The sequence below is a fragment of the Scleropages formosus genome, chromosome 14 (assembly GCF_900964775.1).
Source record: "Scleropages formosus chromosome 14, fSclFor1.1, whole genome shotgun sequence".
In the NCBI taxonomy this organism is placed as follows: Eukaryota; Metazoa; Chordata; class Actinopteri; order Osteoglossiformes; family Osteoglossidae; genus Scleropages; species Scleropages formosus.
Genome location: NC_041819.1, coordinates 25,126,012 through 25,150,813, shown reverse-complemented (window position 1 = coordinate 25,150,813; position 24,802 = coordinate 25,126,012). Strand labels below are relative to the sequence as shown.

Here is a 24,802-nt window from a genome sequence, read left to right as displayed (position 1 = left end):
GCAAGACAATGAAGTGGCAGCGATGTTTGGAGATCGGCCACCTGGCCAAGGACTGCGTAAGCCCCCATCGCCGTACCCAATGCGGGGGGGAAGATCATCTCTCCCGCAGCTGCCCGCAGCGAAAGCCGACCTATGCCGGGTTGGTGCGGGCAGAGGCGGTGTCGACGGGGGAGATTTTTGTTTAGAAAAACTGTTTGAACAATTGATTTTTATTTGTAGATTTTAAAGTATTTTACATTTTAAATTTCATGTTTTATTTTTTAGGTGTGTGTCGTATGAATGTTTAATGTTTATGGTTTTATTGACGGAGCAAAATCAGAACGTGAGGGTTTTGGCATGGGTGCCTGGTACTTTTTTGTAGGTGTGGTACACATGTGTTTTAAGCCTTGTATTCAAACAACTTTTTGGTGAAGGGTTTTAAAGTCCCAGGTTCTTTTTGTAATAATGGATATTCATATTAGCTTTTAAATTCTGATGTTTATTACTTTTTGTGATTCAAGATGTTTAGGGAAGTGAGTAAGCTCTGTCATGTTTATGTTGAGAGATGGTTTTATAATGAAAGGGGAGGATGGGTTATGTTTGCAATTTGTGATGTGGAAGGTTGGAAGTTTTATTTTGTTCTTATGGTATTGAATAAAGTATAGGGAAAAAACTGCACGTCGGTGTCCCATTTTTTGTAGTCCGATTTCACTGCTTGGATTACGATGGTTTGTTCTGGACAAAAGTTTAACGGCTTTTTGTGTGAAGTCATTGTACGAGTGAGTGAGTGAGAGTGTGTGCGCGCGTGTGCGCGAGAGAGAGAGGCGCATGGAGGCTGCCTGTTACATATACATATATACACATGGTAGAACAGCAAGTAGCGCTGCTGTCTCACAGCACCTGGGTGGTATGAGAGGACATGGGTTCGACCCCTGCTCAGTCTGTGTGGCATTTGCAGGGGTTTCTTCTGGGTGCTCTGGTTTCCTCCCCCAGTGCAAAGGCATGCTGTTCAAGTTCCCCCATAGCGTGTGAGCGACAGAGAGGGTGTGTTTCACTGCTGCATGGATGAGTGACCCCATGGAAGTAGTGTAAGTTACTCCGGTGAATAAGGTGTGTTGGCTGGTAACACTACATAGAGGTAGCTTGTTGGAAGTCACTTTTCTCTAAAGTGTCTGAAATAAATGTAAATGTTTCTTACATTGATTGTTTTTGTCATCGTTATCATATTTAATGTGTGTTTTTTAATAAAACAACTTACGGTCTTAAGCTACTCCCACTTATTCACCCATTTATATGGCAGCATAATTTTTACCGTATCAGTCAGGGTACATACCTTGATCAAGGCTACTGCAGCAGGAGGTGGGATCCAGACCCAGCTCTCAAGTCTAGAAGCGGCAACTATGACCGCCGCACCACCTGCTGCCGCTCAATCTGTCATTCGGAAGCTGTCAGCAGTCAGATCGGCTTGGTGACTCACCAGAAAATCTATACTGGAATGTACTTTTACTTTGTTTTCTGCACTTTAACTATGTAAATAAGAAAGGCTCATACCGTACTTGGCGTCCCACAGGAAAACTATTCGCAGTCCAGTGGATCAGGCAAGGACCCAAAGTCCAGGGGGCAAAGAACACAGAGAGGGGGAATGAACTCCAGGAGTGTCTCATAATCCAGGTTCATTCAGCCACACTGGTGGTCACAGATGTCCAAATTGTCCAGACTATGAATCCAGAAGCTCAGCGCTGTTCAGCTGATCGCTGAGTATGGAAGCAGTTGCCCCCCTGTAACTGCGTGCTAAGGGCTGACCCCCTGGACACAGACACCCACATCTGGTACAGGTAAGCTGCACTAGTGAAAGGTGTGCTTCCATGTCACAGATGTGTAATGAAGAAAACCCGCAAGCAGCAGCAAAACACACCTGATTTTAACTTGCAGAAAATGCTCACCTAAGATACACTGCTTTGGTGTGAGGTGGAGCAGGTGCAGCCGCCGCTCTTCTGCTCCAACTCTTGCCCGACCCATCCTGCTGACGGTTCCACTCCAACGAATCACTACTCCACCATCCCCGTCCCCACCCCCAACCCTAGCCCACCAGCCGCAGAAGCTCCAGAGCAGCACGAACTCCACATGAACGAGTCCCAGACCAAGACAGGGGCTGCCCCACTCTCTGCTCGTTGACCTCATTTGCATACTGCGAGAGAAGACCAATAGAAGTGCAGGGGCTGGAAAACAGAGCCAATGACAGAAGTGCTGGAGACTCGGGACATCCGAGGGACTCTGGAGCGGCGAGCCCCCGTGGCCCATTGGTGAGACCATTCCTTCGAAACACTAAACACGAGTCATTGATCACTCGAACAAGAGTTATGAATAACATCCGTGAAGGTCGTCAGTAGAAGGAAAAAGAGCGAAAATATGAACTACTTTTCTGAAATGTGATAAACACGCCGAGTCCCGTTTTTCCAGCAAGGCAGCTGCTGTATGTGAGAAATGATTGAAAACAATAAGACTGAAAACAGATGAAAGTGTCGACTGTCATGTTGTTCCTCCGGCGCTGTTGCGAACAGAATCCAAAGGGGCAAATCCAAGAATCGTAATCCAAGAGACAGGCGAGTGATGAGGAGCAGGGCGAGGAGGTTGAACAAGGTTCTACATCTTTCATGCGATCGCTCCCTGAGCTGCCGCAGATGCTCCTCGTTGCACCGAGGGGGGCGTGACACCGACAGCCCATTAAACAACTTAATGTTGAAATATCAATAAGTGGTTCAAGTGTCCAACTTTCTTCCATCATAATTCACGATAAAAGAGTGACATGAAGTACATGAGCACCCAGGTGCAGTACTGTCTCCATCACCCTTGTGCTCTGCTTTGTATCGGCCTGTCTTTGTCCTTCCATGTTGCGCCATCTCCTCCGTCTCCATCTCGGCCATTTCCTCTGTCTTCTCCGTTTCTGCCATCTCCTCCTCCGACTCACTAGTTGCTGATTTTTCATCTTGCCCTTGTGCTTTCTGGCCGCCACCCCCACCCTGGCAGTGCTCTTCGCTGCTTTGCCTCAGGGCATTATGTCCAGGTTGTGTCTTTTGGACCAGAGCAAGTTTTCCCAGTACGGACACCCACCTGGGGTAGAGGGTTTGCTCCCTGATTGGGGGGGCACTTCCTCCTTGTTACAGTGAGTCACACACAGCACCCTGAGCCCCTTCCCCCATCCAGCAGTGTGTTGTAGCAATGAAAGTCAGAGCTCTCCTTTTTCTTAAGGTCTCATGTGACAAGTCTCATCTCACTGATTCCTCAGAAACAAACAGGGTGGAGACAAACAAGGTGAATGTGAGCAGTGTACCCTGCTCTTCAAGCTTCAGGTCATGTCTAAACTGCTCCATGTACTGGTACCATGGTGCCCAGACTCACTCGGTCAGCCAGACTGGTCACGAGGGTCACCCAGTGACACATGAAGCTCCAGAGACATGTGTGAAGCAGAACCCTCCTCTGACAGGACACTGCGGTGGCATCAGAAGACAAACCCCTTGTTGCTATCCACGACACTCTCTCTCCAGACATCCCACCTCTAGCTCTTACCTGCCACAGCGGTGCCCTTCATTCTGTTTACCTGGCTTACCCAGCCGCCTATACAAATAGAAGGTCCTTCCGTTATTCACCAAATGTGTCCGTTTCCGCATCTCTGTTGTGCTTTGTGCTCCCAGAAAAAGAGACTAAAATACGAGCACTTGGACAAGATGCCTGAAGAGATTCAGGTACAGTGAGGTCTGTCTGCTGAGATGTCCCTGTGGCACCGGCACCCTGGGTGTGGGGAGGGACCTTAGCGCAGGAAGGGGGTGCACATAGCGTGAATAATTGAGCAGCTCCCGAGGCCAGGAGCACCACGACTCCCATTTCCCCGGCAATGGCACATTGATTTGGGGAGGGGTTCAAGTAGCCCCGCCATGGGGCGGTGGAGCGTAAGCGAAGAGGGCCAAAGGAAAGCCAGGGGATTTCACTGAGAACGAGGGAGCAAGACATGGCGAAACCGAGAGGGAAAAAAAAGCTGTGTATCCCCGAGTTTGACGTCTCCATGTCCTGTGAAACAGCTGGACGTCCCACTTGCGTTTGTTTTCGCCTCCTGAATGATGCAGCAGCTGCTTGTGCTGCTTTATTGTCGTCTGCTCTGCAGATGCATTTGTCTGAATGAAAGAGCACAAAGTCCCCTATTTTTGCTTCATCTTCATAAAGCCTCCAGTTGCAGGAGAGCCTCTTCTCCTGGGTAAGCTGGTCCATTTCAGGTGGACCGCTGAGCCGTTGGTCCATCAGTGGTCACTGGGGTGTGAAGCAGGACCAAGTGGCTCAGGGCAGCAAGTATGAGGGAAAGAGATGGGTTAGTGCCTTCTGGCAACATTTAGTGCAGCCTGAATGGTGTTCTCTCTCTCTCTCTCTCTCTCTCTCTCTCTCACCTCATAGAAAATACAATGTGTTCATTACATTAGCAGGAAGAGACACTTAGATACACACATGTGATTATTAAGTAGTTTCTTTCCACCGTGATCCAATGTACATTATTATTTTTATTTAGAGCGCTCTTCTCACATAGTGACAGAGCACTTTAACACAGACATACAGCAAGAAAAACTGACACAAACAAAGACAGTCAACTAATGGCTACTATAATAAAGAAATTATAGAGCTATAAGTATACCTACTGGCCACCAGGGAAAGGAACAAAAACTCCCAACTGAAAGTTGAGGGAGAGAAAACCTCTGGGGGTCCACAGGCCAGTGGTAGCCCACCCCTCCTGGGCATTCTAGGAAATAATTTGTAAGCCAGTGTAACAAGTAATTATAATGTTGCTAAATGGCATCTTGGATCCCCAGCTCGGCATGGAACGTCTCGATCGTCACGGATGGATTCATCCGTCACCACTGGCTGGCCTCCTCAGGTCTTAAGTAGCGAGGTAGCGCTCAACGAGAAGATGGAACAGAGTAATTTGTTACTCAAGTAAAATGCATTTTTGTAAAGGTGATAAAATAAACAACCAAGGCAGGTCGAATTACATTACGAGGTGGAATGCCCGAGTGAACATATAAGTCGGGATCACACGAGTAGCTGCATAAATCAGAATCAGCAATTCCAAATTGTCACCCCCACGCCGACAAGCCAACGCGGAACACCTGGGACTCGGAGCAGACCGATGCATAAAACTTAAGGCAGCGTCAGACCAGGAGATGATGCAGAACTGTGCTCAGCCTTGTTGTTGCTTGCGTAGCGCCACCCTCCATTTCACCTAATTATGAGGGTGGTGCCCTGGGTTCTATATATTCCAATTAATAAATGTATAACCCAACTAAAAAGTATTTCAATAAAAAAAAAACAAATTAATTCTCCAAACACCATAAAACCCAAAGAAATATTCAAAGTTATTGAACCATACACACACACACACGGCTCCGAGTGGACTTCAAGGTGGCTGACAGGGGTACTGCTGGTCATCGTGGCACGATGTGAATGTAGGAGTGCTAATGTCTCCTTCGATGTGCTGGGTGACACGTCTGGTTCTTCAGGGACTGGTGACTGCGCCACAGGAGCTGTGAACTCAGGATCAACAGCCTGCTGCTGTAAGAAGAGGTGAAACCGCTCCTCACATAATGCTGTGAATCTCGCAAAAAGTTGTGGGTTTTTGACTCGCCTGTACATTTCCATTGCATTCCTCACAAGCCTCTTAAGATCAGCTGCCAGGGAAGCGCAGAAAGACGAGCCCTCAGATGTGAAATGTGCTTTCAGTAGTCGCTCTGTTTCAGCCCGACTACTTCTTGCTACACAGAAAAACTGATGGAGAACATGTCCATTTCTGAGATCTTCGCTGGTCGAAGGAAGTGTTGAGAAATTCTCAACTAGGTACTTCCTCCCCACGCCAAGTTCAGCATCTGGATTCACAACCCTTGCTCTCTTCTTCGGAGGCATGATGATGATGCTGTGTTGTGTTCTAACCAAGTTATTAGCCTAAGAAAATGAGAAGATTGTATTAGCTGACTTCTCCACCTCCACCATGAATTTCCTAAGTTCTAAAGCTACGCATCAACAAGAAACTTCATAACATGTACAAACCACATCATAACACAGCATTTACATGGAAAATTATGCAAGATGAACATCTAACCTCATACATGAACCTCTAAACCAAATTAAAAAATACAGCATATATAAGTGAAAAAGTATCAAAGTAAACAAAAAATAGAAGACCTCGAATTAAATAAATAAATAAACCTCAAAAAAAGATTAATTTAAAAAGAACCTAAAAAAAGTAAACCTCAAAAAAAATTAAATGTATTTTTTTTCGAAAAAAAATTAAGGAAAACTAATTAAAAATAAAGCATTCACATGGAAAATTAAACAAAATGAACCTCTCAACCAAATAAAAAAAAAAAGCATCTGAATAAAAAAATATCAAAGTAAACAAAAAATAAATTAATAAACCTCAAAAAATAAACCTCAAAAAAATAGATTTAAAAACGAACAACCTAAAAAAGTAAACCTCTAAATAAATTATTAAATGTATTTTTTCCGACAAAAAAATTAAGAAAAACTAATTTAAAAAAAAAAAAATTTACACGGAAAATTATACAAGATGAACCAATAACCAAATGAAAAAAATACACCAATCAAAAAAAGTAGTATCAAAGTAAACAAAATAAATTAATAAACCTCAAATAAAAAAAAAATAAACCTCAGGAAAATACATAATTGAGAAAGAAACAACCTAAAAAAAGTAAACCTCTAAATAAATTATTAAATGTATTTTTTTTCGGAAAAACTTAAGAAAAACTATTAAATATTTTTTTTTTTCAATAATTGACTTAGCCACCTATTTTTGCTTTTTTTTTCCTTTTTCATGCGCAAAGAAACGCTTACCAAAAGCAAATTTTTGTTTTTCAAAAATATTATACTTATCACATCTTTTTTACACATAAGACTGAATTCCTACTTACCAGATGATAGTAAAGTAAGACCGATAGTACAGACCGCTGTAATCGGTTTTCCGTTTTCAGAATACTAACCCCAAAATCCCATCATCAGCTGAAACGAATGCAAATAAACATAAGAAAATACGAAACTTCTTCACACGTGACGTACACTCATGACTCAATAATATCTTACAAGCAACGAACGAATAACCTCGTTGCTACACACAGTTCTTCGACACACAACAGACTAGAAGTTTCTTACAGAACCGTCTTTTCTTGCATGCACACAATGAATATCAATAATACTCTGGAGAATTTCTAACACACGACGTCGTAAAAACACGGCTCGTTGCAGGCCTGGACGCAGCAGCTTCAACTTCAAGCTTGGCTTGTGTGCGTTGAGAACCAAAATTACGGGTCGCTTCACTCTTGCGAGTAAAACAAGGGAAAAAAAAAAAAAAACCGTCCGCAGTTTACCTTATATCCACCGTCCGTCCACTCGCGTTCGGGGCGGGTGGAAACTCCAGCGATGCCCGAGGAACTTCGCGCGTTACCGGTAACACGAAGCGCTATCGGGTTCTCCTCAGTCCTCCTCCGTCACACCCCGGCGGCGTAGCAGTTCGACGAGACGGGCTGAAATTTTGAAAACTCATCGTTTGAAATGTCTCGCAGAACCACAAAGTCACCCCGGAAACTTAAACTCGCCCATACAAAATCCGCACGAAATGATATTTTCTCTTTGGTTACTCTTCCAGCAACCAAAAAAATATCACCTCCGTGCTCCTCACACTCCAGAGCGCTGTTTCAAACACCTCCTTCTCACACTCTCTGCTGGACCCTTCTAGAAAAGTCTCGAAACTTTTCCCATTCGTTCCATCCCTCTCTTCTCTCATTGGTTCGGCGCCAAACCGAACCCCAATCAATTCACAGTAGGTGCAGAACTGGCATACCGTGTAGGTTGCACCTGTTCCAAAAGTGTGATATGGCTCCAGCCGAACTATGAATCCAATTGATGAAGCTTTATTTAAACCTTCAAAATTAAACACGCAACCTAGTAGTGCTACAGGGCTACACTTGCAACCTCCTTACTACTGTAACAGATTTAATTTTGGATGTGGTGACACTAGGAGACTGTTCACTAGTGATGCATATGTGTGTATGATGAGTCTTTTCTCCCCTCGGGCTTTGCTATAGGCTGGACTCTGTACATGCGCACTGGAGCGCATCAGCAAGTCTTCTTATAAGTTATACACGTGTGTGTGGCATCCAATAAAGATTTCGAAGGTGTTGGAAACCAACCCGGACGGACGGGCAGCGTTTGTTATTTTCTGGAGCCCTAATGGTCTGGGCGAATCCGACAAGAACGCTCGGTTACACTACTATTCCACTCCTACCTGATCCCTTTGTCCTTTTCCCAGTCCCGTACCCTACTCCTTCGTCCTCGTTGCCTACTTCTGATCATCGACCTCTTACCTGTGTACCGACCTTGCCTCTTGGATTGCCCCTTTGATGACGTTTGCACCTCGAAGATCTTTTGCCTGTCCTGTGAGCAGTTCTCTCGGTTTGCCCTGAGTAAAGCGCTAATTCCGCTCCTCGCTTGGGTCCGCCACTTCTACCGGGAACCAGCCATGACGCAAATCACCTTCCTAGAATAATTTTTTTTGAGATACATGCAAACATGTACATTACAGGAGTAGCAGTGTAAAGGTTTATCTGGGGATGATCTTAAACTTACAGAGCATGAACGTGTACACTTCACACAAACTTAAGGGATCGTGGGTGAAGTGAGTCTGGAAGAGGTGAGTTTTCAGAGCAGCAGATCTAGCAGGAAATGAGAACTGGGTGACACACGCTCAGGGAGATGAGAGAGCCTCACTGTTTTTTTGGGACTCTCTTGTGCGTCAGAGAATTAATTTTCACTCATTTTTGGACCAGCATGTGGCCCACAGATGCACGTGTCTCAAGGTACCTTCATCTCATGAAGACCAAGAACCTGTCTGGGAAACCTGGAGCAAATCATCTGTCTTCTGTCCATAAGCAAGGAGCAGTTGTGTCGCAGAGAGTCGACTGGAGTGCAGAAATCCATGCAAGCTGCTGGGTCGGTGGGAAGTGAAGTCTGGAAGGGGGGAGGGGAGGTTCATGAGGTACAGAGTGGAGGTGGTGGGGAGGACACGAGGAATGAGTGGGAGGAAATGAACGGGGCCCTATTAGTCCTTTCTCCGCCAGATGTGGTGCAGCAGCGGCATCGGAGGGCAGATCGATTGGAAGCCATTCGTCCCTCTGATCTAGAACCAGAGCACCACATGTACAGCCCCAGGGGCTCTGGACTGGTTGGCGTCACACTAGGCCGTCCACTTCAGCTCCAGCTTCGCTCCACTCGCGGGCTTCTCCAGGCCTGCAGCTGGAGCTCCAAGGCGAGTAAGGAGGGGTGCAGTTTCCAAAATGTTCTCCAGGACTCCTAGTGAATTCACACTTTAGTGCTCTTTCACAGGATTAGAAAAGGTGACCATCCAGACTGGCTTCTAGAGCTTTTACAGCTACGTTTTTACCCACTAACCCAGGAGGGGGATTTCTAGAAGAGACGAAGAGACCGTGAGTTCCTCAGAGTCACATCACCTGCACAACTGCTTCTCAAGGACTTGGTGTCCCATTGTTGTTTTCGCAACATGGATGGATGGACAGAGAGACAGACGGACTTCTCGCGTGGCTTTTTAACACGTTAGAGCTGAATTCAGTTTGCGGTCCCCAGGACACACACACTTTACCGGCAAGGGTGGTAGCGGGAAGTAGGAAGCAGTTAAAGACACTAAACTAGAACCTCGATGTGAGTCCAAGCGGTGTCGTCTGTTGTGCTCTTAAAGCGGAACAGGAAACCGTGTTCCTCCTCAGGAACATCCCACTGTGTGGAATCATGGGTAACAGCAGTGCTGCCTGTGGCTTCGGGGGCCATTTTCTGGGGCGACTGCATCAACGGTCTTCCTGTGTTGACCAACACCTGGCCGAAGTGGAAGTTGGAGAAGTCGCCCCCAGGTGACCCGCGTGCTCCCCCCTGCCCCGGTGTCACATGGCTCTCGGGTGGCGCAACGCAGGCTTTGCAGGTTCATATCCCTTCGAGAGGCTCCATGTGGACCCATAGAACACACACACACACACACACACACACACACACACACACACAGTTTCATACTCATTGAGTTCAAGAGAGTCTCTCCAACATTCCCAATTGTTCACTCAGGGTCCATCACACCTGGGGTGACCTGCAGGTGGCGCTCATTCTCGCCTTTATGCTCCAACGTAGCGGGACCTTCTGATCTCAGAGTAACGTATAGAAACACCAACTCACATTACAGGAACATGTGGCGCTGTTTTTGCTCCTCGTCGCCATGGTTACCAACTCTAACCCAACAGCCACTGAGTCCATCAGGTGGCCCGCGGTCCCTTGCGTTCGAACATGGCTCGGCGCTCATCTACAAATGCTCGACGTTGTCTTTCTTGGCCAAACCGTGGAAACCGCAGCTGGGTGGCGAGTGACCCTGCTTCCGCAGGAATGACCGCCACAATCGTGTTGACCAGAGCAGGGAAACCTCCACATCACCACACGGGCACTCACAAAGCCCCCAGAGTCTCCATTCACTTGTGGGCAAAACCACTAGTCCAGTCTGGGTCTGTCTTCAGGCCCCAGTCTGCATGCTGTTGGGCAGTGGAGCGACGTGCGCGTCCCCTCGGGATCTCAGGCTCTCGGCCTCCCAGCCTCTCGGTCTCCAGTGCAGCAGCAGCAAACTGTTTGTCCCAGTATTTCACTCTCAGGTAGTGCCACGGTGTAGTGGTTATCACATCTGCTTTGTTTGTGGAAGGTCCTGGGTTCAAGCTCTAATAGAGCCATAGGTCTGCAGAAGGGTGATGTGAGGAGCAGTGTTTTTGCGCCGAGATGTTCGTTGCTTTGGAGAAGAGTGTCTGCTAAATGAGTAAATGTAATGTATGTAGGGGGTGTGGTGGCGCAGTGGGTTGGGCCACAGTCCTGCTCTCCGGTGGGTCTGGGGTTCGAGTCCTGCTTGGGGTGCCTTGCGGCGGACTGGTGTCCTGTCCTGGGTGTGTCCCCTCCGGCCTTACGCCCTGTGTTGCCGGGTAGGCTCCGGTTCCCTGTGACCCTGTATGGGACAAGCGGTTCTGAAAATGTGTGTGTGTGTGTGTGTGTGTAATGTATGTAATGTGTCTCAGGTGGTTCAATTGGTCCATGGATGCTGTTTTCCCAGGATGCTCTGCTGCTCTGTTAACTGTGTGTGTGTGTTGGAAGAGAGGCCTCTTTATGGTATGTACTCAAAGTTATATCAGCAGGTCCATAAGTCCACTTCTGCACGTGGGTTCGGCCCATAAAACAGAGCCAGGCTGGACCGGTTGTGCCCAGCGTAGGAACAGAGGACAAAGTCTGTCCAGGAGCAGCGCTTTTGTAAGGTGTGTAAACTGTGTGAGCCTCTGCGCTACTGCACCATAACATTTCAGTGCTGAGACAACGCCCCGAGGCACTGAGCTTCTGAAGCGCAGTAAAACAAGGTACTTTCAGTAAACACACAGACAACTGCAGGACTCATGATGAATGCATAAGCACACACACACACACACACACACACACACACACACACACACACACACACACACACACACAAAACGTAAAAACACAGCCGAACAGCTGAAAACATACAAAGTCAGCTTGCCTCGTTCTGGGTTCGGGGTGGGGGGTGTTTCTACGCGTTACTCTGAGATCCCTGAGGGAAACACGCATGAAGTAAAACGTGCACTTTGTCCGTAGCGCACGGCTCTGAATTGAACACACACGTAAGAGTTATTCTGTATTAGGAGAACAATCCAATAGGGCACAGGACACCTGCAAAATGATGCAGCCGAGCGTTGAACGTGCGGACGTGTGCTGGAGGGTGTGCGATGTCTAGAGTCCTGCGTGCTGCATGGAGGGACGCAGATCTCCGTGGGGGAGACCTTCACCCTGCACATTATATTCGTCCCTTATCGGCAGCCCCCAAGAATGTGGTGAGAACGCTGTGGGAACACAGATACGCCGGTTGAACATTAACTCTCCTTATCTGGGCCTCCGTCGGCGCTTTTAATGGCAGCAGGGCGAGCGGCGCTCTCAGCTCTCTGCCGGACACGAGCTTCAGCGAACGAGGACACGCTGACCCTCCGTCCCCTGGGAGAGACTAGCAGACTGACTGTCCGCTGTCCACTGAGACCACCGGAGAGTCAATGCAGACAGCATGAGGTAGGAATTCTGCCTCCTGTGTGAGGACAAGGTCACCTGGATATTTGGTTTTCTAGTGGATGTTGACCCAAAGAAACACACAGGGATTAGGGTCCTTCTGTCTGTCTCATGGTCAATATACCTGTCTTTTTGTCCATCTGCCTGTTTTTTTTGTCCATCTGCCTGTCTTTCCTGTCATGCTCTGCAGTCTTCCATACATCTGTCCGTTCGTTCTGATCAGTTCATTTTCAAAGCGTACTTTCTCACCACAGTGGCACAGAGTGCTGGACAAGGTCATGGTCAATGTAGTCCTACAATATCTAAAACACCTCCAGATAACAAGACAGAAAAGAAAAAGGACCTACAAGAAAGGATGCATCCAGAAACAAGGTAATTGCTCTGGTAAGCAGCAAAAAAGAGTGAAGAGGGAAGATTCAAGATTCAAGAGTTTATTGTCACGTGTACAGTAAACAGTTCGTTACACCGTACAATGAGATTCTTACTCTGTGAATCCTCTCAGCGCCTATGACATAAATTGTAAGGACGTAAGGAAAGAAAAACACAAGGAAAACACAAGGCGTAAATCACAAATTACAAAAATTACTATGAGTGCAAAAATCCAAGAAACGAGGTTATATACGTATATAAAGCGTGCAGTGCGCAATATAAGCATGGAAGTCGTACATGTGCAAAGTCCTGCAGAGGTAGATTGGGTCTATTCGCAGTCGAAAGGGGTGTGTATTTGTGTACGCAAGGTATGCGGAGGTAGTCTGTGGTCTCTGATGTTATTGGCCTTGTGGATGTGTATGTGCGTGTAGGAGGCATGGGGGGTAGTTGACACCTCTCAGGCTCAGAGGGTGAACTGTGTCTGCCGCGATGGGTGTCGTTCACAAGCCTGATGGCCTGTGGGTAAAAACTGTTTTTCAGCCTTGAGGTTCTGGCTCTAACATTCCTGTAGCGTCTGCCTGATGGTAAGGGTGTGAAAAGGCTGTGCTGGGGATGACTGTTGTCCTTGATGATGTTAGTGGCTTTCCTGATGGTTCTGGCCTGGTACAGACTCGCCAGTGATGGTAAGGACGTTCCAGAGGTGGTCCGAGCAGCTTTCACCACTCGCTGTAGCGCCTTACGATCCCGTACCGTGCAGCTTCCAAACCACACTGTGAGAGAGCTGGTGAGGACGCTCTCGATCGCACACCTATAGAAGCTTCTGAGGATTCGGCTCGGCATGGCAAATTTCCTCAGCCTTCTCAAGAAATGCAGACGCTGACGTGATTTCTTGGCCAGATGTGCTGTGTTGTGAGACCAGGTGAGATCTTCAGTAATGTGAACACCCAGGAATCTGAAGCTGCTCACCCTCTCCACCACTGTCTCACCAGTATGCAGTGATGAGTGTTGCTCCCTCCTTCTCCGTGGATCTATTATCAACTCCTTTCTTTTGTGGACATTGAGGGAGAGATTGTTGTCATGGCACCACTTCACTAGTCAGTCACTTCCTCCTGTATGCCGACTTATCGCCTCTCTTTATCAGTCCAAGAGTAATTCTACCACCGTTGACTAAGGAGAAAAAAGAGTCAATTCACCATTCCATCCATCATTCCATCGGTCCATCCATGGACTCATCCCTCTGTCCATCCATTAACGTACCGAGTTGTGTCCACTGATCACCTTGTCTCTCTTTCATTCCCAGAGCCAAACCCCCGTGTCCCGTTCTCAGTGGTCAGACAGAGACTCTCCTGTACCCTCCTCACAGACAGCTTTTACTCCAGGGCACAAGAGCCAAAGCCTCACCGAGTGCCATTATATTTCAGAACCAGTTCTTCAACTTCAAGGACACAGTAAGACGGGAAGACAGAGACACAGAGGACGTGGCGGGACAGACAGGACTCCAGCAGCGTGAATATGAAGTGAGGACATTGATGGTGATCTGAGTCCCGGAAACACTCTTATACCCCGTTTGGGTATGACGAAGCGGGGCGGGGCTTCACTTTTTCCAGTGTCAGTGTTCATTGGTGTGTCCACCTCGCGGAGTCCCTTCCAGCAGGTCAATCATGAACAAGTGTTACTTAGTCATTCGTGTCGTGCTGCTTTCATTTAATTCCTCAACATGTCCAGAACAGAAGGTAAACGACATAGGAAAGGTGGTAAAAGGGGACAAAGGGAGTTTGATTTCTTCCTAAAGTGACAAGTGGTGTGAGGTCTGATGGAACTGATCCACCAGCAGCGACGCAGAGAATGGACAGCAAGCTCATACCCAATCAATACACATTCAATTCCCAACAATATCTAGCCAATGCCCTCTCAATACCAGCTCAGTACTCAATGGATCTGTCCAGTTCACTAATGATGGTCCTTTTGTCTCTTGTCTCTCACTTAAAAACTGGAAGCAGTTGACAGGAAGTGCTGAGCTGTGTATAAATCCCGTCCCCTGCTGTCAGTAACAAGGATTCAACCTGTTGTTAAGTTGCCACCCAACAGGGGATCTATGTTACTGGGGTCAGGAGAGCGGCCAGAACCTCCAGAGAAGATCCATCTCACACACGAACACACCACAGAGGGGAAACCCCACACGTCTGATCCCACAACTCATCTCCTTTTCCATGCCGCCATATCAGCTGCTCCTCATCCATCCAGCAAGAAGGCACCACCTTTTACCATGTCTCTTTACCCTTCCTGTTCCTCTCAGCTTCTCCAGTTGCCCGTAAGAGCTTCTGACCAGCTCTTATCCTCCCTGATCATCTCTGTGAACTGAACTGAACTGAATTGAACTGATTTGAATTGAAATACATCCTTTGTTTAGGGCCCAGCTGTGATATCAGTAAAGGTGTAAAGCATAGTAAAGGTGTTGTTGGGTAGGTGCTGTTACTGACAGTGTGCAGAAAAAGCTGTGTATGCGGACGAAGTGCCTACAGCACGACCACAGTCCCTGCAGGACACCGCTGTGCTCATGGTATTACTGTCATCCTGGCATTAGCACAGTTCCAGATTTGGAAGAGCCACTAAGAAGATTAAAAACGCGCACAAAACATTAATGGGAAATGTGCTGATCAATTTAATCTTTTGAGATCCATGAAGTGTTTCACACAATTATGTAGCATAAAAACTGGCGTTAATCTGTCTGCAGTAACAATCAGCGATAAAACGTTCCATTACCTCCATCATGTTAATTCACAGTGAGACTGAAAGACGCTCTTAAATCAGTTCTATCTGCATTGCATACAAAAGTATTAAAGTAAATGACAAAATGGTACAAAGCAAATGAAAAAAGAATTTTCATTAATAATTCATGAGAATTGGAAACGTAATGTAAACTAGTGTGATTTTTGTCTAAGTGAGAATTACGGCATAATAGCGAACGTGACAAACGCTAGAGCACAATGGATAGAAAAAGCTGCTCTTTTGCATAACAGTCCATGCCTCAGTTCTACACACACACACACACACACACACACACACACACACAGAGCCACAGAGACTCAGAGTGTGCTCAACTACTACAGTGTGTCCCAGGCCTATTTAATCCGTTTGGCAACATCCAGGTAAGCAATCTCGATCTCGCGGTCAGCAGGGCAGGTGTTGATGAACTCCTCTCTCTGGTACGCGTTGTGCAGGTATCTCCACACTCCTGTCATGTCTGCAGGGATCTCGAAGTTCCTGTACTTCTTGGCCACCACCTAAGACACAGAAACCCAACAACCCTTTGAACATAAGTGTGGTGCAAAAAACAATAAACACAGTACCTGTAGAAACCTGTAGGAACCTCTAGGCACCTTCATGATGTGTAGTTTGGGCAGCAGGTTGCAGTCTGCCAGCGTGAGCCCCGGTCCGTCCAGAAAGCTGCGAGTCGATTCTCCCGGCTCATCCATGCTGTCCTCATCGATCTCCTCGGGAAGAGGAGATCGCAGGTAGTCATCGAGCCGCCTCAAAGATTTGAGCAGAGCTTTCTCCAGGGCTGTTCAACGACACACACACACACACACAACACAGAGAGGGCGGAAGAGCTGCTTTTACATAATAATGTCAATTTAGCATAGTGAACTGACACCATCCTGGGAAGGGTTTCTCTCTCCTGGCCTCATACCTTCATTAGTATCCTTCCGCGCGTTCTTGATGAAGGCTGAAAACTTGGCAAACACATCTATTCCCGCCGTGTTCGACTCGGGGTGCCGAGCTGCCAGCTTCGGGTACCTGAGGGACAAATGTCAGCACTCGCACTGGCTATCTGGTGCTTGACGCACATCATTTCTCTGGGAAGAACTGTCAAGCAGATAGGACAAGGTGTGATACCGTGGAGGGACCAGCTTCTCCTCCAGGAACTCCTCAATCTTGTTGACATCCACCTTGACCTCTCCGTTGAAAGTGACGAAAGGGGGGTTGGTTCCCGGTGCCAGAGCCTGCAATTCGGCCGGTTTCCTGGACACGGACACATCGAAGCTCAACACAACAGTTGAACCCTCCCAGGCCAGGCCATGACTTCACGCTGCTCATTCTGTTCAGAAAAGGTTAATTTGGTCCAGCTGTACATGGACCTCCTTTTCCAATGGACACATAAGAACGTGAATGAATTCTTTATGTTCTCACAACTATGAGTTCGTCACCTAAGACCGCGACCCTCTTCCAGTGCTTGTCAGGCTTGGTCTCCTACCTCTTGAGGTCCACCGTGGTTACTTTGAAGATGACCCCCTTGAGCCACAAGATCATGAAGAGCCTTTGGGAGAAAGGGCAGTTGCCGATGCTCTCTCCATCACTGCCTGCCTGCAAACATTGGAGGGCATTTTACTTAAAGAGACACACATCCAGCTAATTTAATTTAGGGACAGATTTGTAAGCTTTGTTGCAGCTGCTTTCCAGGTGAACATCGGCGAATGCGCTACGACTCGTACGATTCGAAATGCTCGGCAGCGAAGTGATAGCACACGATCACTTGGACAGGAAGGACGTGCACAGGTACACCAAACGAGCAGTGGCATCATCATTAATTCCGTGACAACCATTTCCATGGTAGCAGAACAACACAATGGCAATGCCAGCATCTTTGTGAGAGGAAGAGGGAAAACAAAGAACTCAAAGTACCCAAGACGACTTGCAGTTAAACTGAATGTAACCGTAACCCCAAGTCCAGCTGAAAGGCCCACATTCTTACCTTAACAAATAGTTCTACACTGGGAAATCCAAACTTTTTCCCTGCTATGTCAAACCAAGCCATGTTGAACGTCAAACCATGCGGTCCCCAGAGAGTCACGCTTCTCCTGAGGCTGCAGGACCTGCGAGCTCCACCGAAGCGACTGCGCCGTTGCCACGACCCTAGCTGCAGCTGGAAACAACGACGACTGGCCCTTCGAGCCCAAAACCCTTCCCTCGCCCAGAACAATGGTCCCCTTTGTGAGCGCAGGCCTTCGGCACCGGAGCTCCATCCAGGGGCTCTGGTGGGCCGGCAGCGCCGCGGAGGTGGGCGCTGGTGCGGAGGGGCGCAGGCATGTGCAGCAGGCCAGCTCAGGCTCAGCGGTGCGACATTCCTGGCCATTGTCACGACGTTCTCGTTCTCTCCGTCCAGCGTTGTTTCCCTGAGCACAGACTGCAGGACCGAGCGCACTAGAAGGCTGGCTTCTTGTTTCCCATCTTTCTGTGCCCTTCGCTGGGGGAGCTTAGCTCTCAGAGGACTAATGACTTTCAGGACATGTCACAGCCCTTGTAGACCCTGTGGGTGTACATGGAATTTTGCACCCATTCATCTTACAACTCGGGGAGCAACTCTCTCTCAAGCGCCTCCTGCTGCTGGAAATCATCCCCACGCTTACAATCACGTGAACGGAGGAGGGATCAGCAAAAGCGAAATGAAAAGCGTGAGTCCAGATGCACCTTTCGGAATCGCCGCGCTAGTTGTAGCCCCCCTGCGCTACATAAACGCCTTCTAGTGAAAGAGGGATGAGGATGTTGATATTTAACACATCTGAGAACAGCCAATGAAAACTGTTCATTAAGGGAGCTCTAGACTCCAGCAAACCCACTTACATGTACAGTATACTAACATGCAAGTATCTAAAGAAGAAAATACATATGGCGTTTATTAACTTGTAGATATAGTTTGTCCTAGACATTCATGTAACACATTTTCAAGTAACAAAGCAGACTATTGTCGGGAGCTGCTCAGGCTGGAAAACCCCTTGAAAGCACCTACCATGGCATCAGCAGCAGTTGTGAACAGTAACCGGTTCATTGCATTACATTTATGTGTATTCGTTTGTCAGACGCTTCTCTCCAAAGCGAAACGCATCTCCGAAAAAAATACAACGTGTGCATTACATCTGCAGAGGAGGAGACTTGGATGCAGACACATGATTTTAAAGCACAGTTAGTTACTTCCACCATATCAACTAGTGTACATCACATGAGTAGCTCTGTGAAGGTTTATCCGTTAGTCAGCAGTTATGATCACAAAGTTACTGAGCATAAACATTTACACATTAAGATGCACTTAAGAGATCATGGGGGAAGTGAGTTTTAAGACCCTTTTTAAATGTAGGGAGAGATTCAGCAGTTCTGAGCGAGGGGGGGAGGTCACTCCACCACACTGGAGTCAGAAGCGAGAACCTCCGTGCTTTGGATTTTGGAGCTTTTGTGCATGGGACAACTGTAAGTGAGCTGTACGTAAGCATTGCCTTAACTCTTCAACAGAGAGGAGAAGGTGGAAAAGAGACCAGCAGGCAAACAGGGTACCAGCTGCTATCATGGTTATAGGAGCTGCTGCCTTTGGACCCAAAGGTTGTAGGTTTGAATTCCACCTCCAGCTATAGTACCGCTAAGCAAGGTACTTACCCTAAATTGCTCCAGTAAAATGACCCAGCTGTATAAAAAGGTACGTACACACACACACACACACACACACATTTTCAGAACCGCTTGTCCCATACGGGGTCACAGGGAACCGGAGCCTAACCCAGAAACACAGGGCGTAAGGCCGGAGGGGGAGGGGACACACCCAGGACGGGACGCCAGTCCGTCGCAAGGCACCCTAAGCGGGACTCAAACCCCAGACCCACCGGAGAGCAGGACCGTGGTCCAACCCACTGCGCCACCGCAGTATAAAAAGGTAAATAACTGTAAATAGTTTAACATTACAAGTTGCTTTGAAGAAAAGCATCAGCTGAATGAATAATTATAAAGAAGCTGTAGATGATCATGTACCAGTTCGTCCAGCCTCAGGCTCTGAGCTGTTGTGCAGTTGACTGCACCTCAAGGTACACACACACACACATTTTCAGAACCGCTTGTCCCATACGGGGTCACGGGGAACCGGAGCCAACCCGGGAACACAGGGGCGTAAGGCCAGAGGGGGAGGGAACACACCCAGGACGGGACGCCAGTCCGTCGCAAGGCACCCCAAGCGGGACTTGAACCCCAGACCCACCGGACAGCAGGACAGTGGTCCAACCCACTGCGCCACCGCACCCCCTCACCTCAAGGTAAATAACGTAAAATAAGACTGGTTTTGAAATTCCTTCTTACTGTCACACTTGCATAGGGTAAAAGTGAATTTGGTGCGATGCGTGGGGTGGAAGAAGGAATCGAGGAGTGGCAGGTGCACACCAGCACCCTAGTCTTCATTACTGTGCCATAAACGCTCCAGCCAGGGCACTCAGGACGCCCTGGCTCTCCACAGGGAGGGACTGACTTCCCAGACTGGGTGCCTGACATTAATTTCTGTTTATGAATTTAGCAGAAATGGTTCTTAAGTGGGGGTGTGGTGGCGCAGTGGGTTGGACCGGGTCCTGCTCTCCGGTGGATCTGGGGTTCAAGTCCTGCTTGGGGTCCCTTGCGATGGACTGGCGTCCCATCCTGGGTGTGTCCCCCTCCCCCTCCAGGCTTACACTCTGTGTTGCCGGGTTAGGCTCCAGCTCACTGCGACCCTGCATGGGACAAGTGGTTTCAGACAGTGTGTGTGTGTGTGTGTGTGTGTGTGTGTGTGTGTGTGTGTGTGTGTGTGTGTGTGTGTGTGTGTGTGTGTGTGTGTGTGTGTGTGTGTGTGTGTGACATACAACGCAGTAAAAGTGCATTTCAGCAACAGAGGAAGAGCTCCTCTGCACTGGCTTCCTATAGCTGCCTGAATAATATTCAAAACCCTGGTTACTGTGTACAAATGCATCAATAGAACTGCCCCTGGCTATTTACAGGACTTGATCAACCGGTACACCCCAGCCAGGCCCCTTCGCTCATCTACTTCTGCTCGCTTGGTGGTCCCGTGAAAGAAAAATAAAGCATAGAGGTTCTCGGTTCTGCGTCCGTTGTTGTGGAATGACCTTCCCCTGTCACTCAGAACTGCGGAAACTGTCTATTTTCCAGAAGGTCTGAAAACCCACCTTTTCCAGATCCACTTCGCCCAAGATCTCTCCAGCTCATTTATGGTGTAACTGTTCACGCATCGTAATTCCATAAGCATCCCCAGATACAAACTTTATTCAGCCATTACTCCGGTATTGTTCTGCTCATTTGTGTATCTTATAATATTTAATTTAAAAAAAAAAATTGGTGTGGGTATCGGGATTTGTCTGTGTCTTATGCACCTACTTGATCGATGAACCTCGGTGCAGCAAGTGGTAAGTAAAAAATTAGCTTTGCTTGAGACTTTCATGTCTGCAGCTATGTCTCCCCTTAATGTAATATGCATAAATTGTACTTTTGCTGAGATGTACGTCGCTTTGGACAAAAGCGTCTGCTAAATGAATAAATGTAAATGTAAATGTAAGCGCTACAGGAAAAGACAGAATTCTCTAAGTACGGTCAGTTCGTCCAATAGCACGGTTTTTGTTGGCCGCGTGACACAAGTCGCTGTATACACACTTGGTAGGAAACCTTCGGCAGCTCTGTGTCACATCTCACAAACAAATGTTTTGAGAGACAAACCAATTCTCATTCCCAGTTAAATAAAAACTGCAGCTGTAATCCTGTCACAACTGCAACCAGCACCTCAACCAGCAACACCTGGCTATAAGAACAGCACTCGACCGCTTCCCAGTTACGGAATCTCACTCGAGACGACGGTCTCTTCTGCGCTCTCCAACCTATTCGCTTTTCCCAAGTCCTGTCCCTCATCGTTCCCCAGTCCAGTCCCCAGACCCAGACGTGGGTCTCTTCGGTAACGACCGCCAGAACATGCCTTGTTCCCCGGCCACAACTTCTGATCCTCGCCTCTGTCCAGTTCACCGATCGACCGACCGACCATTCGCCCGTCCTCGACCGCGAGAGCACATCTAGGCCTTGGGTTCAGAAAAAACTATCCTGCACTTGGGTCCAGACTCCTCCGTGTCCTCTGTTCTCCGTGACAAATCCAGCCTGCCGTATAATAACTCGTATGATTCCCAGCATTGCTGAAATATACTGTACATCAAGCTGTGATGTAAGAATGAAACTGACGGATGAAATATCCTGCAACGGCCAATATTTTGTAAATGTTTCGGTTCAAAGGTTTCAGCGACGGTCCACGTGGAGTCTGGGCGGGAGCCTGAATGCAGGGGCCACAAAAGTTCACAAGGCCTTAGGTGGCGAACATCTTCTCCACGAGGCTCCAGTGTCTGACTGCGAGAAGTTAACCCGTGTGCCTCATCACTGCCACATGCTCACCTCCCGCTCCTCACAAGGCCAGCTGGCAGTCCAGCCATGTTGTGTCCACCTGAAATGTCCCCAAAGCTGAGCGGCACGCAGCCGTAGCAGTGTGTAACCCTCTTAGGCGAGAGAGTTGCTTACTGCTGTCCTGCACTTCACCTTTTACATCACTGTCCCGTGCTAACATCTCCAGGCTATGTGCCGGTCTGTGCCAAGGGCTGTGTGTCTGTGCGTTGTATGTGTGAGTCTCGTCCTCCCTGCTCCGTGTCTGGGGTGGTCCTGTGCCCCAGGGTTGGTCATCAGCGGTTCCATGGTGCCCAGGGCTCCATGGGGAGGACCCGTCCGACCCACACAGGTCCAGAGGGACCGACAACCCAAGTGGTCGGTAACTGAGCGACTGCTTTTGTTACCGGAGGGTTGTTGGTTCGGATCCCAGGAGAGAACTCATCAGCTGAACTATTACGAACAAAGTTGTTCTTGTTATGTGCACATAGTGCACGTGTACGTGGAACAATGAAAGAATTACGTTTGCATCTCCTCCAGACCGTAAAGGACAGAAATATAAACCAGGCAATAAATTCACAGACAGTAAATATAATAGCAAATAAAGAGACGATAAATGTCACACTGAAACGCCGTACAGAGCAAGAAAATAGGTGCAGAAACAGACATCAGCTCAAGTTCTTTTCGTGCAGCTGCTGGTGCGGGTCACTGTCCGGTGACCACGCATCCTACATTTACACGAACATGTATTCATTTAGCGGACGCTTTTCTCCAAAGCGACGTACAGTACAAGTCATAGAAAGTAACCCTGTGGGGAGACGATGTCCCTGAGTCTCGTGCTGCGAATGCAAACACCTCTACCAGAGGGGAGGAGAGAGAAAAGTGCCTGTGCACCGCGACCGGAGTCCCTAATACTGCTCATTGCCTTTCTAAGCGTCTCTTATACAGTAGATACAGTAAACTGTACATGTAAGGTAGCTATATATAGAGGTTATAGATATAGAGTCAGGCGCTCCGGACACTCGTGAGCTGCACAGAGACTTGCTGGTACAGGCGAGGACGACAGCTCGTGAAAGAAAAGTGTTTTCCCAGCATGTCACAGCCCACGGGCATCTTAACGAGATGACGGTCGGCGGGGGCCGGCCGAGGAAGCGACCTCCCGCCTCCCCAGGGTACGAGGACCGAGCCACCTGCCCCATAGAGGAGATGGAAAGTGAACGCGTTAACCCACATCCACAGACACACTCTTACGCCTGCGCGCCAACCAGGTGAGCCACTCAGTGGCTAGGTCCGCGCTAATTCACACACGAGAGCTAAGCTGTACAGAAGACCTTGCCAGTTCTCCTCTCCCACAATGCACTTGTGTTGTGGCCCAGGGTGCAGCACAAAGACAGCCTTTGTGTGTGAAATACCTCCAAGACACAGCGGAGAGGAATATTAACACATTTTCTCCAGGCTTAGGGCCTCAGCAAGGAGCCAGACTGCGCTATTAAAGCTGGATTTAGCTCTGTGTCACAGGACGTTTGTCTGAACGCTCGCCACAAGAGCCACTGGGCAACAGCACGCAGCCAATCAGAGCACACCGGTGACTTCTCACAGCCAATGAGCTCACAGTGGGGACAGGATGAAGCCAATCATTTTGGACAGGTGACTCCCCTCAGCGGTTTGCTCACACAGGAAAGTGCAAGTTTCGCCTGCTCATACTGGAGGCAAATGATCAATGCGTGTTATGTGAAAAGAACGATGTGTTAACAGACACACAAAGTTACACCTGAAACAGTAAAAGACTAAAGCAAAGAGACTGTAAAGAAACAACGACACCTGTGCTGCTGTGGGGCTACGATGGCGCACGTAATGGAGGACAGTCCTATTCCATGGGTCGCGAGGCCTGGCGGGAACCCCAGGGTGGGGACAGGGGCTCCGTGACGTGATAGAAAACATCCGGGACAAACACAAGGTCACAGCAACACCCTGGGAACAAGCCAGGGGAGTATTTAGCTGACACTTTTCTCTAAAGTCACCTACAACATTAAGGTCTCTTCAACCAACCGTCTACAACCGCTTGTCCCAAGCGGGGTCGCGGCGAGCCGAAGCCTAACCCGGCAACACAGGGCGCAAGGCCGAAGGGGTAGGGGACACGTCCAGGACGGGACGCCAGTCCGTCACAAGGCACCCCAAGCAGGACTCGAACCCCAGACTGGCCAAACCCGTTGCCCTACCGTTCCCCTCTACATTAAGGTACTTATAGTTATTTAGCCATTTATACAGCTGGGTAATCTTACTGCAGTAATTTAGGGTAAGTACTTTGCTCAAGGGCACTACAGCCAGAGGTGGGACTCAAACCTGCGACCTTTGGGTTCAAGGCAGTAGGTCTGACCACATACGCTACCAGCCGTCTATGTATTTAAGTATCTGTCATACAGTATTTATACGGTATTGGTTGTTTTTATGAAATAAATTGTATTGGATATAGACTGGAATTTAGCGTCTTCCGGAGTAGACCGCGTTGTCAATGTTTGACAACGCGGTCTACTCCGGAAGACGCTAAATTCCAGTCTAATGACAACGGCCGCGGAAGCCTACGTGACTTGATGTATTGGATACATTTAGCGACGGCAAGACAGAATAAAGACTTTAATAGCGCAAGCGATGGACGGAGAGATGTTTGCCGTTTCCTGTGTGGCACGAGACACTTTTCGTGTCCAGCAGTCCATTCCGATGTGCGTAAAAAATGAAGAGAACATACAGCATTTTCACATTTTGCTGGACTGAGTTTTGGTGCCACGGGACCCCGATCAGCAGCCCACCAAGGTGCCCTCACAGATACAGCTCAGCGGTTGTGCCGGACAGAAAGACAACTTCGGCGACACCGGCGGAAGCACGGTGACGAGATTCACAGAGACCGTGCGGGGAAGATGGACAAGAGTTGGGAGTGAAAGGTGTGTGAGAGGAGCTGTAAGTCCATTGTTTAAGAAAGTTCTGGAAGAGTGAGGATGAAAACCGAAAGAACTTTGCTTTGCACAAGTGTGCT

General features: G+C 48.2%; 1 protein-coding gene and 1 long non-coding RNA gene across 2 annotated transcripts; both read right to left on the bottom strand.

Moving 5' to 3' along the window:
- Positions 1 to 1,318: 1,318 nt before the first annotated feature.
- LOC108931728 (uncharacterized) lies at positions 1,319 to 2,113 on the bottom strand. Its single transcript, XR_001965935.1, has 3 exons — positions 1,923 to 2,113; positions 1,531 to 1,554; positions 1,319 to 1,424 (listed from the first exon to the last, which is right to left on the bottom strand). It is a non-coding gene; the product is annotated as an uncharacterized LOC108931728 (long non-coding RNA).
- A 13,567-nt stretch (positions 2,114 to 15,680) lies between these two features.
- On the bottom strand, positions 15,681 to 22,693 carry LOC108931707 (chloride intracellular channel protein 4). Its single transcript, XM_018747681.2, has 7 exons — positions 22,672 to 22,693; positions 17,312 to 17,355; positions 16,814 to 16,923; positions 16,456 to 16,581; positions 16,250 to 16,356; positions 15,939 to 16,120; positions 15,681 to 15,842 (listed from the first exon to the last, which is right to left on the bottom strand). The coding sequence occupies exons 1-7, from the start codon at positions 22,691 to 22,693 to the stop codon at positions 15,681 to 15,683; spliced, it is 753 nt and encodes a 250-aa protein (XP_018603197.2).
- Positions 22,694 to 24,802: the final 2,109 nt, after the last annotated feature.

Coding starts and splice junctions, on each gene's coding strand:
- LOC108931707 (XM_018747681.2), bottom strand. CDS start 22,693: ATGAGCAGTATTAGGGACTCCG. Junction 16,924..17,311: donor GTGTAGAACTATTTGTTAAG/GTAAGAATGTGG, acceptor CAATGTTTGCAG/GCAGGCAGTGATGGAGAGAG. Junction 15,843..15,938: donor CCAAACTACACATCATGAAG/GTGCCTAGAGGT, acceptor TCTGTGTCTTAG/GTGGTGGCCAAGAAGTACAG.